The sequence below is a fragment of the Argentina anserina genome, chromosome 4, assembly GCF_933775445.1.
Source record: "Argentina anserina chromosome 4, drPotAnse1.1, whole genome shotgun sequence".
Lineage (NCBI taxonomy): Eukaryota > Viridiplantae > Streptophyta > Magnoliopsida > Rosales > Rosaceae > Argentina > Argentina anserina.
Genome location: NC_065875.1, coordinates 3,998,636 through 4,014,549, shown reverse-complemented (window position 1 = coordinate 4,014,549; position 15,914 = coordinate 3,998,636). Strand labels below are relative to the sequence as shown.

Genomic DNA, 15,914 nt, shown 5'->3' with positions numbered 1-15,914 from the left:
ACGCCTGTTTTGATTATGAAAGCAATATTGGTATCTCCGCCCCAAGTCTGTAATATAGACGACACATCCAGCTTGATTTCGAATTTTTTAACAGGAAAAAAACTCACGAATTCCAGACATGAACAGTAGTATACCGATCACACAAACCATAAAGCTGATTCTCATAGCTAGTAACATCTTCTTACGCTCTTTGTTCATCAAGTTTTGTCCACTCATCATCTGTATTCATACAGAATGCAAGAGAAAGTTCACGGCTAGTGAATCTGTACATTGCAAAGACCCCAATGCTTCTTTTGTTGTTGCTGATACAGATTGGCTGTGAGGACAGAATAACTACTTTAGTTATGAACCGGCTTTTAAAATCTTTCATTGATGTCATTACTTCTAATGTAGTAGGATCACGAGTTCTGTTTCTGACTTCGATTTTGATTTTACACGAGTCCTCTCAACATCATAACCGATGCTTATAACATCCGGAAAAGAACTAAGAGGTGGGAGTTGAAGTTAATTGTGTACCAGAAACGGGATTGTAGAGCACAAGCTTTAGCTGATTCTTGTTCTGCAAGGCAACAAGAAGCAGCCAACCTTGGTCAGAGCCAAGGCAAACACCATGACCTAATTCCTCAGGCATATTCTTGTTCAAGTTGTAAAACTTTCCTTCAAGACTGTAAGACCGAAACCCATGGTGAAGGAGGATCCATGGTGGTTCTTGTGCGCAAGTGAATGATAATGACCGCAAGATGTATTCGGCTGCCTTGTTCCATGCTAGACAAACTGCCTTGAATCGTAGTATGGATTTTGGGGTCAATTTTGATAAGATTGTTTCACAAGGATCGATTGGAAGTTCGGACCAGCTTTCTGGTAATCTACTTCTTAATTTGGAGGACTGGAGGTCAGCCATTGATGAATGATTTGTTCTGCCTCATCAGATGTGAGCAGGCCGACTTTATATAGAGAATCAAGAAAGTAATGAACCCTAGCTAGAAAGTGACTAGCATTTATTTAATAAGGAATAGGGAATTTACAATTTCCTAATTAAATGCTGCAAGCAGCAACATTAGGGTAAGTAATAAACTACAAAATATAGTCAGCTCTTAATCATGGCTATATGGATTTGAGCTAATTGCGGTTTGGATGATTCGAATTATAACGTATCGTTTGCAGAGGTATTGTGCTTTTGTGGAGAATTAATGGTGAATAAGTTGATTGGTGGTATGAATCATATGATGATAACGGTATGTAGGTTTTGGTTTATTTTGAGACATTATTATGTTGTAAATCGTTTTCCAGGTGTTTATAAATTGTGGTATAGAAACATATATACTGAACCAGGATAGTTTAAAAATCAGGTTGTTCTTTGGAATCTGGAGGCTACTATATGGCACACTTCAAGTATCGTAGTAATTGAGCTAAATTAAATTCACTAGTCTTTGAGTTGTGATACAAAGTAGTCCAGCGCTACTTTGAACTATGAACAGCAAAAAGAATTTAGATCGATGATCCAATAGCATGATGAATCAAGTCCGAATCCAGAACCACGGTTGTTTAACTTGTTTGAAGTTGAGACACCTAAACAAAGGTGGCGAAAACCCTAAACGTTCAGTTACACGATATACTGAACCCTAACCTCCCCCTAAAGAAGTGAGAGAACCAAATGAAAGCATGGCAGAGAACCAGAGAGCGACACCCACTGAGAGCTGGACAATCAGTTCTTAACTATAAGCTGAGATTCACTTATGCCGGATTGTAGAATTTTGATTGAACAAAATAACGAGATCGATCAATTACATTGAAAATACAAGATAGAACAAGAACGAGTAATAGCAGCGGAATATGTAGAAGAATTTTACTTTTCTATTGAATAAACGATATTACAATGATTACACCTTAATCAATAATAATATTATTCTCAAAAGTAAAAATACTTTTTACTTGATAGTCACAATCAAGTATGAAAGAACCTCACAAAGATCGTTGTTTCAAGTGTCAATACAACATCACTAAGATTGTTGTAGACGCACAAATGTCGACTTCACTCAGATTGTCGATGTTGCCACTAAAGTCTTCGTTGTCGTCACTTAGATCGACTATGCACTAAGCTTTTCTTGTGAAAAAACAATTCTTCTCTTGGAATTTTTCTCTTTTTGCCTCTTGTCCGTGTGTATCTTCTTTGTGTAGCAAGATCATCTACTACCTCTCTATCTCAACACACTACATATATATCTCATATATACCTCACGGCAAAAACTCTAAACCCTAGCACAAATAGGCATTAAGCCCAATTCCCTTCCTAATACACCTTTAGATAGAAAAGGAAAAAATCCATATAAATATAGAATACACCTTTTATTATAAAATTCCTTTTCTATAACAATTTCTATATGCCCAAATATATATAATTATACCCATAATTAGAATAAGTGAACAAACCCTTGCCGTGAGGTACATACTAGCTTTCATTGACAATTTCCTAGTCCAATTAGGAAAGAACTTCAATGCTCCCCCTTAACTTGATCTCCACTCTTTTGGATCTTCACAACACCATGGAGGCCAAACATGTGTACCTTCATACATGCAATAGAATCCAATTGTTTACGCTTTAACAGGTATATATAGGAACGCTACCGGCTGACCAATAAGATTTGAATCTGCAAAATACCTTCTACATGATGATCTCCTTGCATAAGCAGTAAAACCCTAGCTAGCTTGCTAAGCTCGAATATGCAAAAAGGGATTTGGAGACTAATGCATTATAGTAGTCTGCCGCCAAGAGTTTGTTGCAAGTCAAGATCGTTGTTCTCAGTAATTTGGAGACTAATGCATTAGTATCTTCCGCCAGCATGTGTGAATCTCCTACCAATACGCCAACTCTCGGACGTATATGAGGATGTGAAGTTGTTACCAGAGGCTAATAAGACTTTGCAGCTCCAGTTGCAGCTGATATCCCTATGTTAATCTCTTTTTGAATCAATCACGGGCCAACGTCTTTGCTTAAGCATTATGAAACGACCAAGTAGACAGATTAAGGTCAAACTGTGGAGATTTATATGGCTGCCTAAAATGATAACATGAAACACTTACTAGGAACAAATCAGAACATTTGGATGCAGTTCCTCTCAGATGAAAGGTGGAAATTCGGACGACAAAAAAACTAAATCAACACGAGCCATCCATAAAATGCGACAATGCAAAAATTGGATGCAGAGAAAGAAAGCTCACTCCCTACCAACTTGAGATACTAAATGATATGGAGAAAATAACAGTCTTTATTAATTGAAAATAATGGATACATTTAGTTTGAAATTCTGCCCGACTTCTCTTATCCTGTATTACAGGATCTACCTACACACTGATCCTCAATATGACTACACCTTCAGACCCAAAACTCTATTTGCGACACAAACTAATAATGTAGTGAACACATTAATGCTAGTTTGACACACGCCAGTTACTCTGAACTGAGTTTGGAACATGGCAGCCATCAATAATCCATTCCTCCCATGCCACCGCCCATTGCCGGGGTCTCCTTGTCATTAGGAAGATCAACCACGACGGCTTCAGTGGTTGTCAGCAAAGATGAAATACTGCACAGGACACCAAATAAAATCAACAGATGAGAAATCAGAGCTGATGCCAACTACACAAAATCAATAAGAACTCAGGAGCTGTCCCGCTTACCTTGCAGCATCCACTAGAGCAGTCCTAATCACTTTCAATGGGTCTATGATACCAGCTTTTACCATATCAACATATTCACCTGGAAAGAAAAATGAAACGAAAAATCAACCTAATCAGTGAGAGAAGATGTCAATTTCCAGCAATATTTTAGATAATGTGGAAACATTTTAGATGTCAATTTACCTTTAGCTGCATCATATCCCAGATCAGGATTATCTTGCTCCAAGAGCTTACCGACAACAACAGCTCCTTCAACTCCAGCATTACATGCAATTGTGTGGACAGGTGCCTGAATGGATTAATAAATGAACTCCCCTCATGAACATTAAATCAGATAGTAAATGATCCTACTAAAACTCAAAGAAACGAGCAACATATACAAACCTTTAGTGCATTCTGAATGATCTGAACTCCAGTCTTCTGATCAAAGTTAGCAGTTGAAAGTTTGTCCAACTCTTTAGCTGCATAGAGGAGTGCAACACCACCACCTGCAAGGGGAAGAAATTATTAAGATTGTTTGTCAGGTATATCAGGCCAAATAGATTGAATAATAGAAAGCTCTCTTATGCAATAAATTACTTAAATCTTATCTGGCAGCTGTAATGACGAGTTGATAAGCAAATGAGCACAAATCACAGGAATAAATTACCTGGTACAATACCCTCTTCAACAGCTGCCTTGGTGGCATTCAGGGCATCAGTAACTCTGTCCTTCTTCTCACCAACTTCAGCTTCACTAGCTCCTCCAATCTGCAGCAGAGGTTTCAACCCAACCGTTATTCACACTACTTACCAAGAATGTTTGATTAACACAAGGTAATTTAAAAAAAGAACTTGCTGCACAAATTTATTATATTTTTTTAGTTCAAGGTTAAAAAATGAGGCAGAACTTTGCTAGACATGAATATAAGTGAGATCATATCAAAGAGTAAGCAGACCTTCAATACAGCAACACCACCAGAAAGTTTTGCCAGTCGCTCTTGTAATTTCTCTTTGTCATAATCGGAAGTGCTTGCTTCAACAGCTGAGCGAATCTGTTCGCAGAATGCAATGGAGAGTAATGGTTACAAAAGGATAGGGGGTGAGTGGGTGACTTCAACTATTAACAAAAAAGAAAACTATATCTTAGTTTTCATATATCACCAGGAGACAAACCTGTTCACATCTTTCCTCAAGTGCCATCTTGTCACCAGCACCGTCAAGAATCACGGTGTCATCTTTTGAAATTGTGACCTAATACAATCAGCCAATCAGTAGGAGTAAAAAGGCAACCCAGTAGTATGCAATAGATAACTATTTAGGGGAATTCTTCCATCAGCAACAGTTCTAAATGTAGATATTTATTCCAAACCTTACCTTTTTGCAAGTTCCAAGCATAGCCAAGTCCACTTTCTCGAGGTTCAAACCCAGCTCTTCAGTGATAACCTAAGAAACAAAGCGAAAGTAGTCGAATATGGTTTTAGGAAATTATGGTGGATGGAGTCACCAAATTGATAAACAATTTATAAAATAGAAATCCAAGCACGAAAATTTGAAAAAGAAACGTACTGTGCTACCAGTGAGAACTGCAAGATCCTGCATATTGGATTTCCTATTTTCACCAAAACCAGGGGCTTTGATTGCACAGACCTGTAGCAACACCCATTACATTAGAGAACGCTGACATCCAAATATAAGCAACTAAGTCACCCCAGAGTAATACAAATCAAACGTAAATAATTTAGGAAATAGATCAAACCTTGATTCCAGCACGAAGCTTATTTAATATAAGTGTTGCAAGTGCATCACTTTCCACATCTTCTGCGACAATTAGTAAAGGCTTTTGCTTCTGAATGATAGAAGAGAAAATTATTAGCTGACTTCATCAAAGCAAACGGTTGCAATTAAAATTAGAACAAGTTAAAATGCTTGACTCTAAGTTTAAATGCTTGCCTTCAGAGCCAACTCCAATACTTTAATCACAGCATTAATATTTGAGATTTTCTTCTCATGGATTAGAACCAGTGGATCTTCCAATTCCTGTCAGCACATACACATGCACATGAAAATGAATATTTCAACTAGCTTCAAATCATTCCCATTTTGCCAGAAATTTAACAAAATAAGTCTATGAGGGCTTCACATAGTATAAACTAATTCAAACTTGTACTTACACATTTCTGATTTTTCGGGTTGGTGATGAAATGAGGAGATATATAGCCCCGGTCTAGCTTCATGCCCTCGACAACTTCCAACTCGTTATACAATGTTTTCCCGTCCTGCGAAGTAGTCAGTGAGTGTTGATACCAAGGGTATGATACTATAAATCAATCCTCACCAGGAGCATGCCTCAATACAAAAGTAGATAATGTAACTTACAGCAATCGTGATTACTCCCTCCTTGCCAACCTTCTCCATGGCCTTTGCAATCAATTCACCAATTTCCCTCTCGCCATTTGCTGATATCGTTCCAACCTATGCATTGACCAAAAGGAATTTAGATGTAAAAGAAAAGCCACGATTCTAAGGAAGAATCAAAATTGATTAACATGGAAGCAAACCTGCGCTATCTCTTCAGAAGTGCTTATCATTCTGGCTCTGCTCTTCAAGTTGGTTACTACAGAATCAACTGCCATGGTAATACCACGTCTTAAGTCCATAGCATTCATACCAGCAGCAACAGATTTGCATCCTTCAGTGTAGATAGCTCTGGTCAGGATCGTAGCACAAGTAGTACCTACAAATTAAGCAGCGTATACATATTGAGAATTTGTAAGTTGACAATACCAATGACACATTACATAAGAACCAATTCAATATAAAACATTTAAAGAGAAAAGGTAGTTCGAATGTTAGAGAAAATGGACTTACCATCACCTGCTACATCATTTGTCGCATTAGCAACCTGTTTTACAAGGCTAGCTCCAACATTCTTAACTTTATCCTTAAACTCAATACTTTTTGCAACGGTCACACCATCTTTTGTTACTTTGGGTGCACCATAGCTTTGCTCAATAACCACATTGCGCCCCTTTAACAACAAAAGTTGTGTCATATATCAGTTACTTGAATGATGATTTACTGGAAGTTACATGAAACATTTCAGAAGGCTTCATCCACTCTCATTTCGAGTTTACTAATTATATTACAAAATAGAAATCAATGAACTCCCATTCACATATTATCAAATATAAATGCACCCACAGATCCATGTCGAAGTTCATTAGGATACTGTCAGGCTCACCAAGAACCACAATTCCAACAAACATTTGAATCCAAATTCACCAGAATATAAAAACATTGAATTCCCCTTCCAAAAAAAAAACGTTGAAATCATCAGTCCAAGATGAGCACCCTAACAAAATAAAATCACAAGCCTTTCTGAGATCAAAACATAGCACAGATTGAGCACTCTGACAAAATAAATCAAGAACGATTTTTATCCAAATTTGATACATATAAGCAATTGAATCGAACATATTGAGTACTTTAACGAAATAATCTCCTACTACTTTTCAGAATCAAAACATAACACATAGACCTTAATAACATCACACGAATAGAACAGAAGCACAAAATACTGAGGGATGTGGACGCAAACCTTAGGACCCATTGTGACTTTAACAGCATCAGCTAGGTCTTCAACACCATTGAGCATGAGGGCTCGGGCCTCCACCCCAAATTTAATATCTTTAGCTGCATAGTTTCTGCTCCAACTCAACCTACCACCAATCTGAAACCCACAAAAACAAAACCCATCAACAAAACAACAGAGATTTAATAAAAACAGAGATTCCCAAACAAAAGAAACAAGCCATTGCTTGCTTCCTCAGTCAAAACCAACCTGATGGGCACCGTTCCTAGCAACCCTGAAATCCAAAACAAACAAAAAGATTCAAACTTTGAACGAAAAGACTCAAACTTTAAACAACCCTGAATTACATTACAGTTTTCTTCTGAGGACTAATGAGTACAATTGGTAAAAGAAGAAAAAGAAAAGAACCCAATTGAATAAAGGGTTTGGGGGGAAAAGTAAAGTACCGAGCTTTGGAAGCGAGGCTTGAAGCGAAGCGATACATAGTGAGAGAGTCACAGAGAGAGAGCGGCGGAGCGGGAAAGAAACACAGTGTGAGAAAGACGGTGGGAATGTTGCATTGTGTGTGGTGGGTTTATTTTAAAGTGAAGGAGATGGAAGGGTTTAGAACCCTAAAGGGTCTCAAAACTCTTAAACCCAACACCAAGTCATAGGTGTTATAGGCTCACAGCTTCTAGAGTTCTTAGCACATTGAAGGTATGAGATTCTCACGTGTTTCTAGGGCGATCAACACCAAATATAGCAATGTATTTTTGATATTGTTATTTGCATTAGTGATAAAAATCTAACAAAGAAAAAATTGAGGAAGCTACTATTCATATCTCTGGTATTTGAATTTGGACCTCCTTACTCAGTAGATATCTCTTTTATTTTTATAAATACCGAAAATATTACTTAGACCTCTCAACTTTTCTGAAAATACACATAATTAATATATTATTATTAGATATCAAATCAATTTATTATTCATTACTATATTTTCAATTATACTTTTATTCAATTATTATAAACAACTCAAACAATTTTTAATCCATCTTCTTAAATTAATTTTCTCTTTCACTCCTAAATTCATAATTAATAATTTTTTTTCCATTCATTGATTTAAAACTCACCAAATAGTAATCAGCACGAAAAATTCTAACATCTATTGAACAATTTTTTCTCTTAGGTACTAACTGAAGTTTATCAAAAATTCTATGTAGTTTTTCAATTGATACATAAAGATTAATAATATTATTAATTGTATTTTTAACAATAAAAAAATAATTAAATCATCTTATTCAATTTATTATTCCGAATTGGGATTTTCTAGAGATAAACACATAAATAATGTATTGATCAAAAAAATATTTATATTTGTTATTTTAAAATAGACAGATTGAGAATTCTCTTGTTTTTTTTCACTCTTATGTGTTTTTTTAGTAATTTCACATGAGTTGAAAAAATCAAAATGAACTTGTTAAAACATAGAGGTCTAAGTACTATTTTGAGAGGTATGAATAGAAACTCCCAAAATCTAACATGTTTCAAAAAATTGACCAAGAGTGATTTAAATATGTTATTATAAACAGAATATCCTCGCATGGAACAACTTGTATATTTTGTTTGTAGGTCATAGTCAAGCAATAAGCTAGTCATTGTTGAGGTTTCAAACTTCGCTAGTGTTAGTGACGTATGTAAGGGTGGGGTGACAATATTTTATATATACATTAAAACAAAAAAAGTCATTGTGTGTATGTGAAAATACATGAACACCCTTAGACCATATATTAGTTTCAAATGATTTAATATTTAAAGGTTATTATAATAAATAACAAAAAAATTAATAAATTAATAAAAAAGGGTAAATTATAAAAAGGTACCATCTCCTAACTTATATTAGAAAAAAGTCAATACTTATGAATTAATTATAAAAAAGTCATCATATTTAAGTGAAAATTATAAAAAAAAGTCAACAAAATTAGAAAAAAGTCACTTTAAAAATAATTTATGGACTGTTTTGCCTTTTCTTACTATTTTTCTTTTTTTTTCCTTCTTTTTCTAATTTCGGCCATAACTTTCTCGTCCGGCGATAGATTTTGACGAAATTGGTACCGTTAGAAAGATCTCGCTCCCCTCTTTCATTTGATATACTACCCACTCCGAATAGACCAACCGTACAAGGCACAACAACCATCACAAAGGGTTGCCGCCATCAATGGCGGTGCTTCAAGCAATTCCAGCAAAACCGAAGCTCAAGGTTCCCAAATTCTTGCTATTCTCTTCATTCTGAGCATACTTATACCAATCTCATTTGAATTTTAACAAAATTTCACATATTTCCACATTTCCTCTCGGCATGTCACAGACGTTGTCACAGACACTGTCACACCTACTGTCACAACCACTATCACACTATCTATTTACACCCACTGTCACAACCTCTGTCACAACCAATATCATACTACCTATTACACTAACTGTCACACCTCCTATCACACCTCTTATCACACCCACTGTCACAGAATCTGTCATACTATCTATTTACACTAACGGTCACACCCACTGTCATACCAATCTCATTTGAATTTTAACAAAATTTCACATATTTCCACATTTCCTCTCGGCATGTCACAACTCATGTCACAGACATTGTCACACCTACTGTCACAACCGCTATCACACTATCTATTTACACTCATTGTCACAACCTATGTCACACTACCTGTCACATCCACTATCACACTACATATTACACTAACTGTCACACCTCTTATCATACCCACTGTCACAGAAGCTGTCACAAAAGTTGTCACACTATCTATTTACACTAACGGTCACACTCACTGTCATATCTACTGTCACAACCATTATCACACACATTGCTTTCTCCAATCGACTTCGGCTGCTCTCTCCAAGAATCTCGAGGACCTCGTCCTCCGATGTTGAGTGTTTCCAATAGTGTCAGCGCCAAAGAAGTCGAGCTCGTCGTCAAAGCCGTCATCGTTGATCCTGTGGAAGCAATTGCAGCGGTTCCGGCCATATTTTGTCGGTGATGGGTTTGAGATCAAGGCCTTGGGGCTCTGGGTTATAGTCGGGTTGGATCGTCGATGAAGGAGACTTACATGGTCGTCGTCGACGACTTTGTTGAAATTGAGATCGATTTGGACTCTCGACGACGTCAACGAACTGCTAGAGAACAAGGCCGGAGGTATAAGAGATTGAGAACAAGGCTTAAGAAATGAATACATGCACGGGAACATGGACTTGAAAAAATTTGATGGCATTTTGTAAATATTTCAAACATCAATGACAACAGTATAAGAGATTGAGAAAATTGACTTTTTTTTATAATTTCCAAATCTTACTTAATTTTTTCTATAAATACATGTATCAAAAGTGACTTTTTTATAAGAAGCCCTAAAGAAAATGGTAACAATCTTCTATTATCATTTAGATAACTTCCTATGGTACCTCTCACAAAAGAACCAACAAACACATATGCTTTGAAATAACGTGATGAAGGTAGTTTAGGAGAATCCAAGTTGGAGGCTCTTCTTCTTCCTCGGTTTCTTCAAAGAAGATTGCTTGCAGCACTGCGCTTGGATTTATTCTGGTATTTGGAGTCTCTAGCTTTCTTCTTTTTTGTAGAGGTTTTGTTGGCAACAGGGTTTGGTCATTGAATGTTGTTGCTCTAAGTCTGGTCACATGTGATTCTATCGTGGTATGGTTGACGAGGAAGATTGTGTAGTTGTGGGTGGTTTTGTTGATGTTCGCTTATGCCTATCAAACTAGTAGGCTCGATCTGGAGGGAATCATGGTGTTGGTGATGATCTGCTCTTAATATCAAGCTCTGATGATGATTCTTGGTCATCATGGTTTTCTCTGACGTGGCCTAATGGTGATGGGTTCAGCAAGGCCTTTGCCTTGGCACTTGGCAGCAACGGCCAACGGAGGAGATTTGGATCCTTTGGGCGTTATTGTACTGGGTGGAAAGAAAAGAGTTGCCTACAATTCATATTTTGTCTAGATTTCTTATTGCATGAATATGTTATGCACGAAATGTTTTCTAAACTTTGTCACATCACTCGACTACTACTTTCGATCTCTTTATGTTTTATTTTCTTTAGTTAAAATAGTAAGGTTTTGTGAACACTTCACATTTTTTATCTGTTGATATCGTCAACCTCAAGTGTTGTTGACAAATCTTGAAAAGAGGTTGTAATGCATGATGAAACAATTCTTATCCTAATGAAAACTATGCATATTTAAGAACTCTATATGTACTTTTTTAAACACTTCAGTGAAGAATTGAGTTCTTGAATATTTAGGAACTAAATATATACTTTCTTTATAATAAGAAAAACAACAATATTTTTATCCTAATGATTCATACTTCATGCACATGCAAGTCTCACATGTGTTTTAACTTCCCCACTATTTCAAGAAGAGCTATATATGGTTGTCAACTTTAGTCTTCATCAGCTTAAGAGAAATTCAAATTAAACCTTTTATGATTATCTTGTGCAGCTCCTAAATGCAGACACTACCATTATATCTATGCATGTCTTGTCACCTCACACATTTCTCTTTGTAGCATCCCTCTTTTGTAGCTCACTTAGTGTGTCTGGAATCATACCGCTATTTCGGAGAAGTCTCTTACTAACTATCTAATGGACGACCTATTCTAGAGGATGGTAGGTTTTGGGCTTGTAGGGATTCTCCTTGCATTAATCGTTTTTTGTCTCTGCAATATCTTCTCAGCTTTCTTCTTTTAACCATTTACCTTTTTCTTCTCAGCTTCATTAGTCCTTTCTTATCTCTCTCCTTACTATCTTACTCCTCTTCTCTTCTTATTCTCTCTCTCTCTCTCTCTCTCTCTCTCTCTCTCTCTCTTCATTTAAATTTACTAACCCTTTTGATACCTTATAGATTAGGGTTTCCCAGTTTCGGATTGCTTTATACAATTTTTCGGAGTGCTTAAAAAATATCTCTAGCCCAAAGTTGTGTCAATGTCCAAAGAATTTGATTGTTTTTCAATATTGAAATGTGAAATATGGGTATTGTAATTGAAATTGGCTCAATAAGATTTTGCAAAAACTCAATTGGCTTGATGTAATTATTTTGTTCTTGGCTTGTTCGTTGCTCTTTCTTTTCTTTTATTAGTAATAATTAATAACAACTCATTTCTTTGTTTTCGTCCTCATACCTTTAACTTTACTTAATTCCTCACGTTCGCGTCACTCTCCAGCTATAGGTTGCAATTATAAGATATGAGAATTCAAGTTGAGAGTATTATTGGTAACAAAACAGTCGTTGAGTTCTAATACTATTGTTCAGAATCCCATTAGCACTCCGACAACACAATTTTTCTTGGTCTTGTTGTTTTCTCTTTCCTTTCTCTCACGAGGTTATACTTGGGGTATTTCAATATAAACCCATATTTTAGAAGCTCTTATAAGAGAAACCCACATATATTTTTCTTCATTATTCATCAAATTATTGTAATTCATTTAAATCTAAATTACAAAATGTCACTATAAAAGACTAAGATATATTAGTGATTAGTCAATGAACAAATTATGTTTTTTTAAGGCAAAACACCTAGCAATAACTAGGTGCCGCATGTATTATTAGATAAAGATATATGCAACGGGGAGGACAAAGAACCTGAACCCCGTGCTACATGAGATAAACCACATATATCCTTGTAGAGCACATTCCGAATAAAATCAGAAGGCTCCTCAAACCAAAGACTATCAATAACACCACCACAAGCAAAGTGAGCAAGATGATCTACTACACTATTTGCTTCACGAAATGTGTGACGTATAGTAGAAGAAGGGAACGCCAAAAGATACTGCTTACAATCCTCTATAACACGTCCCACGTCCGATAAATCAGTTCCACTAGAATTAAGAGCTACAACTAAAACCGAGGAGTCACTTTCAATGTCAATTTCATTCCAACCTTGATGAATACCAAAAAACAAACCCTCTCTACACGCCTCAGTCTCCATAGCAAGAGCTGAGTGAGCATGCAAATAGGACTTAGCGAGTAAATCAATACTCCTCCCATTCTCATTCCGACAAATCACCCCAACACCACCCTTATTCGAGCTCAAATCATAATCCCCATCAACATTCAGCTTTAGCCAACCTCGTGGGGGGGGGGGGGGACTGCCACTTCACTGGCGCTCGCTTCCCCTTACTTACTGACTTTGGGTGGTACAACTGAAAATCAACAAGCATTTTAACCACTCAGAGAATCATATTCATAGGGAGAAAAGATGTACATTTCCAAACCATGTTATTGCGTCCAGTCCATATTGCCCAGAGACTCATAAAAAACAAGTGAGTGGCAGCATTATCACAGTCATCCAGAATAGCCAGCACCCACTATGTAATAGAGGACGCTGGATGTGAGAGAACATCTAAATGCATAGGTCACAAGAGCCAAAAACTTTGGACCTCCAGACAATTTTTAAAAAGATGGACATCATCCTCAAGCTCGGCCCCACAATCTCTACCATACATCTTAATAATGCAACTCTTGTTGGAACAATTCCCATAAAAAAGCCTCCAAATAAAGCTTTTGACGTTTGGAGGTACCCTAGAACCCCACACATTTCCCCAATATTTTTTTGTAATAGCCCCCTCACTCTCCACCGAAGAAGAGACTCAACACTTGCACTTTTTGCTTAGGTGAACACATGATAGCCACTTTAAACATTAAAAATACCTTTGTTATCAAAGTGTCAAACAAATTTATCCTAAAAAAGCACATGGCCGAGCTTAATGTTTGCAATTAAGTCAACCTCCCTCAGAGAGAAAAGCTCATGCAACACCTCCATGTTCCAACCCCTCCCATCATTAGTCAAAAGGTCACACACTAGCAAGTCTATTGTCCCATCCATCATAGAAGACTACGACCTAAACGAGTGGGGAATAGGCAACCATGGGTCATGCCACACCCTAGTCTGCTCCCTAGAACCAATCTTGACCCGTACCCCCTGCTTTAACACCTCTCTGCCTGCCAAAATACTATGCCAAGCATAAGACTCACCTCACTTCAATTATGCCTCCATAAAAGAACTACTAGCAAAGTAACGAGCCTTGAGTAACCGGGCAATAAAAGCATTTGGTTCAGCAACCAACCTCTACCCTTGTTTTGCAAGAAGAGTCAGATTAAATGAATGCATATTCCGAAAACCCAAGCCACCTTCACTTTTTGGAACACACAGTTTATCCCAGGATAACTAATGAAGCTTGCTTTTATTATTTTCATCACCCCACCATAAAACCGTGCTATTAAATGATGCATCTCATCACACATATACTTTGGGACCTCAAAGCAGCTCATAACATATGAAAGAATAGTTTGAGCCACAGATTTTATCAAAAGTTCATTTCCTGCTCCACTGAAGCACTTTTCCCTCCACACACTCGTTCTATTTCTAATCTTCTCATTATGAAAAGCAAATGACTCGGCCTTGGAATAGCTTAACTCTGTTGGAAGCCCCAAGTATTTATCATGCTTATCAACCCTCTCAACACCCAGCATAAAAGCAATGCCCTCCTCCATGAAATGATGCACATTCTTGCTAAAAGAAATACAACTCTTGGAAAAATTCACCATCTCACCAGAAGCAACTTCATACGAAGCTAACAAGGTCTTCATAACTTCACACTTCTCTCTACCCACCTAAAAGAAAATGAAAGCATCATCAGCAAAGAAAAGATGCGACACACTCGGGGCCGCCCTACAAATACGAACACCATGAAGAGAACCATAAGCTTCGGCAAAAAGATTAATGGTGCGGGATAAAATCTCTCCACACAAAAGAAATAAATATGGAGAGATTTTAGGGTTTAGGGGTATGAAATTCATATTTTTTTGTTCATTGAAATGGACAATTTTTAAAGAAAATTTGGGTAAATGGTCAAAATCCCCATTAAATTTGCTGAGCACACCCATTTCTTTTTCCAAACATATCCTTATATAACAAATCTAATTAAAAGGAAAGTTTTTAATGAAAATATCCCAATTAATTTACACCAATAAAAAACAATAATAAAGTTTACAAATAAAAGATTAAATCATAATCTGATTCACTTCTTATTTTTAAGTTTTTCAAATTAGTTTTAAATGTGAGTCTAATTCAACATAACAGTCAAAAAGTTCATAGATTAACAACTTTGAGCAAAATAAAAGAGAAAAATAATTTTTGAGTTTAAATTTCCATTTTTGATGTTCACAAGGTATATATTTCAAAGATTATTAAATTAACAGTTTTGATTTTTTGAATTGAATAACGATTATAGCTTATGATCGAAGAAAAATAAGCTTCAATTTTTCAAATCAAAAAAGAAATAAATAAATTTAGATCTGCGTGGAAAAGATAATATATGATCATTTCTTGGTATTTAATCATTTGGTTGTGCATTTATTAGATTTAGATTTTAGAAAATTAGTGTACTCATTTGGGTAAAATTATCTTCTAATAATTAAACTGTTCGCAGGGTGAATACTGAATACAAAAGATGGTGGTGGTGGAAATAAATTTTACTCATTCGAGTTGCGGAAACCCCAAAGCCCGAATCACAGAGAGAGACCCGACCCGACCCGAGTCAGTCGCTCACTCCCTTCCCTTTTAATCCTGAAAAGCTTCTTCAACCAGAGAG

At 36.5% G+C, this 15,914-nt stretch overlaps 1 protein-coding gene across 1 annotated transcript; it reads right to left on the bottom strand.

The window, feature by feature from the left end:
• Nucleotides 1-3,248: 3,248 nt before the first annotated feature.
• On the bottom strand, nucleotides 3,249-7,865 carry LOC126790168 (chaperonin CPN60-2, mitochondrial). Its single transcript, XM_050516322.1, has 18 exons — nucleotides 7,698-7,865; nucleotides 7,501-7,525; nucleotides 7,258-7,389; nucleotides 6,528-6,687; nucleotides 6,218-6,393; nucleotides 6,036-6,131; nucleotides 5,831-5,935; nucleotides 5,610-5,696; nucleotides 5,416-5,505; nucleotides 5,226-5,306; nucleotides 5,034-5,102; nucleotides 4,833-4,910; nucleotides 4,616-4,711; nucleotides 4,328-4,427; nucleotides 4,063-4,166; nucleotides 3,862-3,967; nucleotides 3,679-3,757; nucleotides 3,249-3,584 (listed from the first exon to the last, which is right to left on the bottom strand). The coding sequence occupies exons 1-18, from the start codon at nucleotides 7,733-7,735 to the stop codon at nucleotides 3,482-3,484; spliced, it is 1,725 nt and encodes a 574-aa protein (XP_050372279.1). The 5' UTR covers nucleotides 7,736-7,865; the 3' UTR covers nucleotides 3,249-3,481.
• Nucleotides 7,866-15,914: the final 8,049 nt, after the last annotated feature.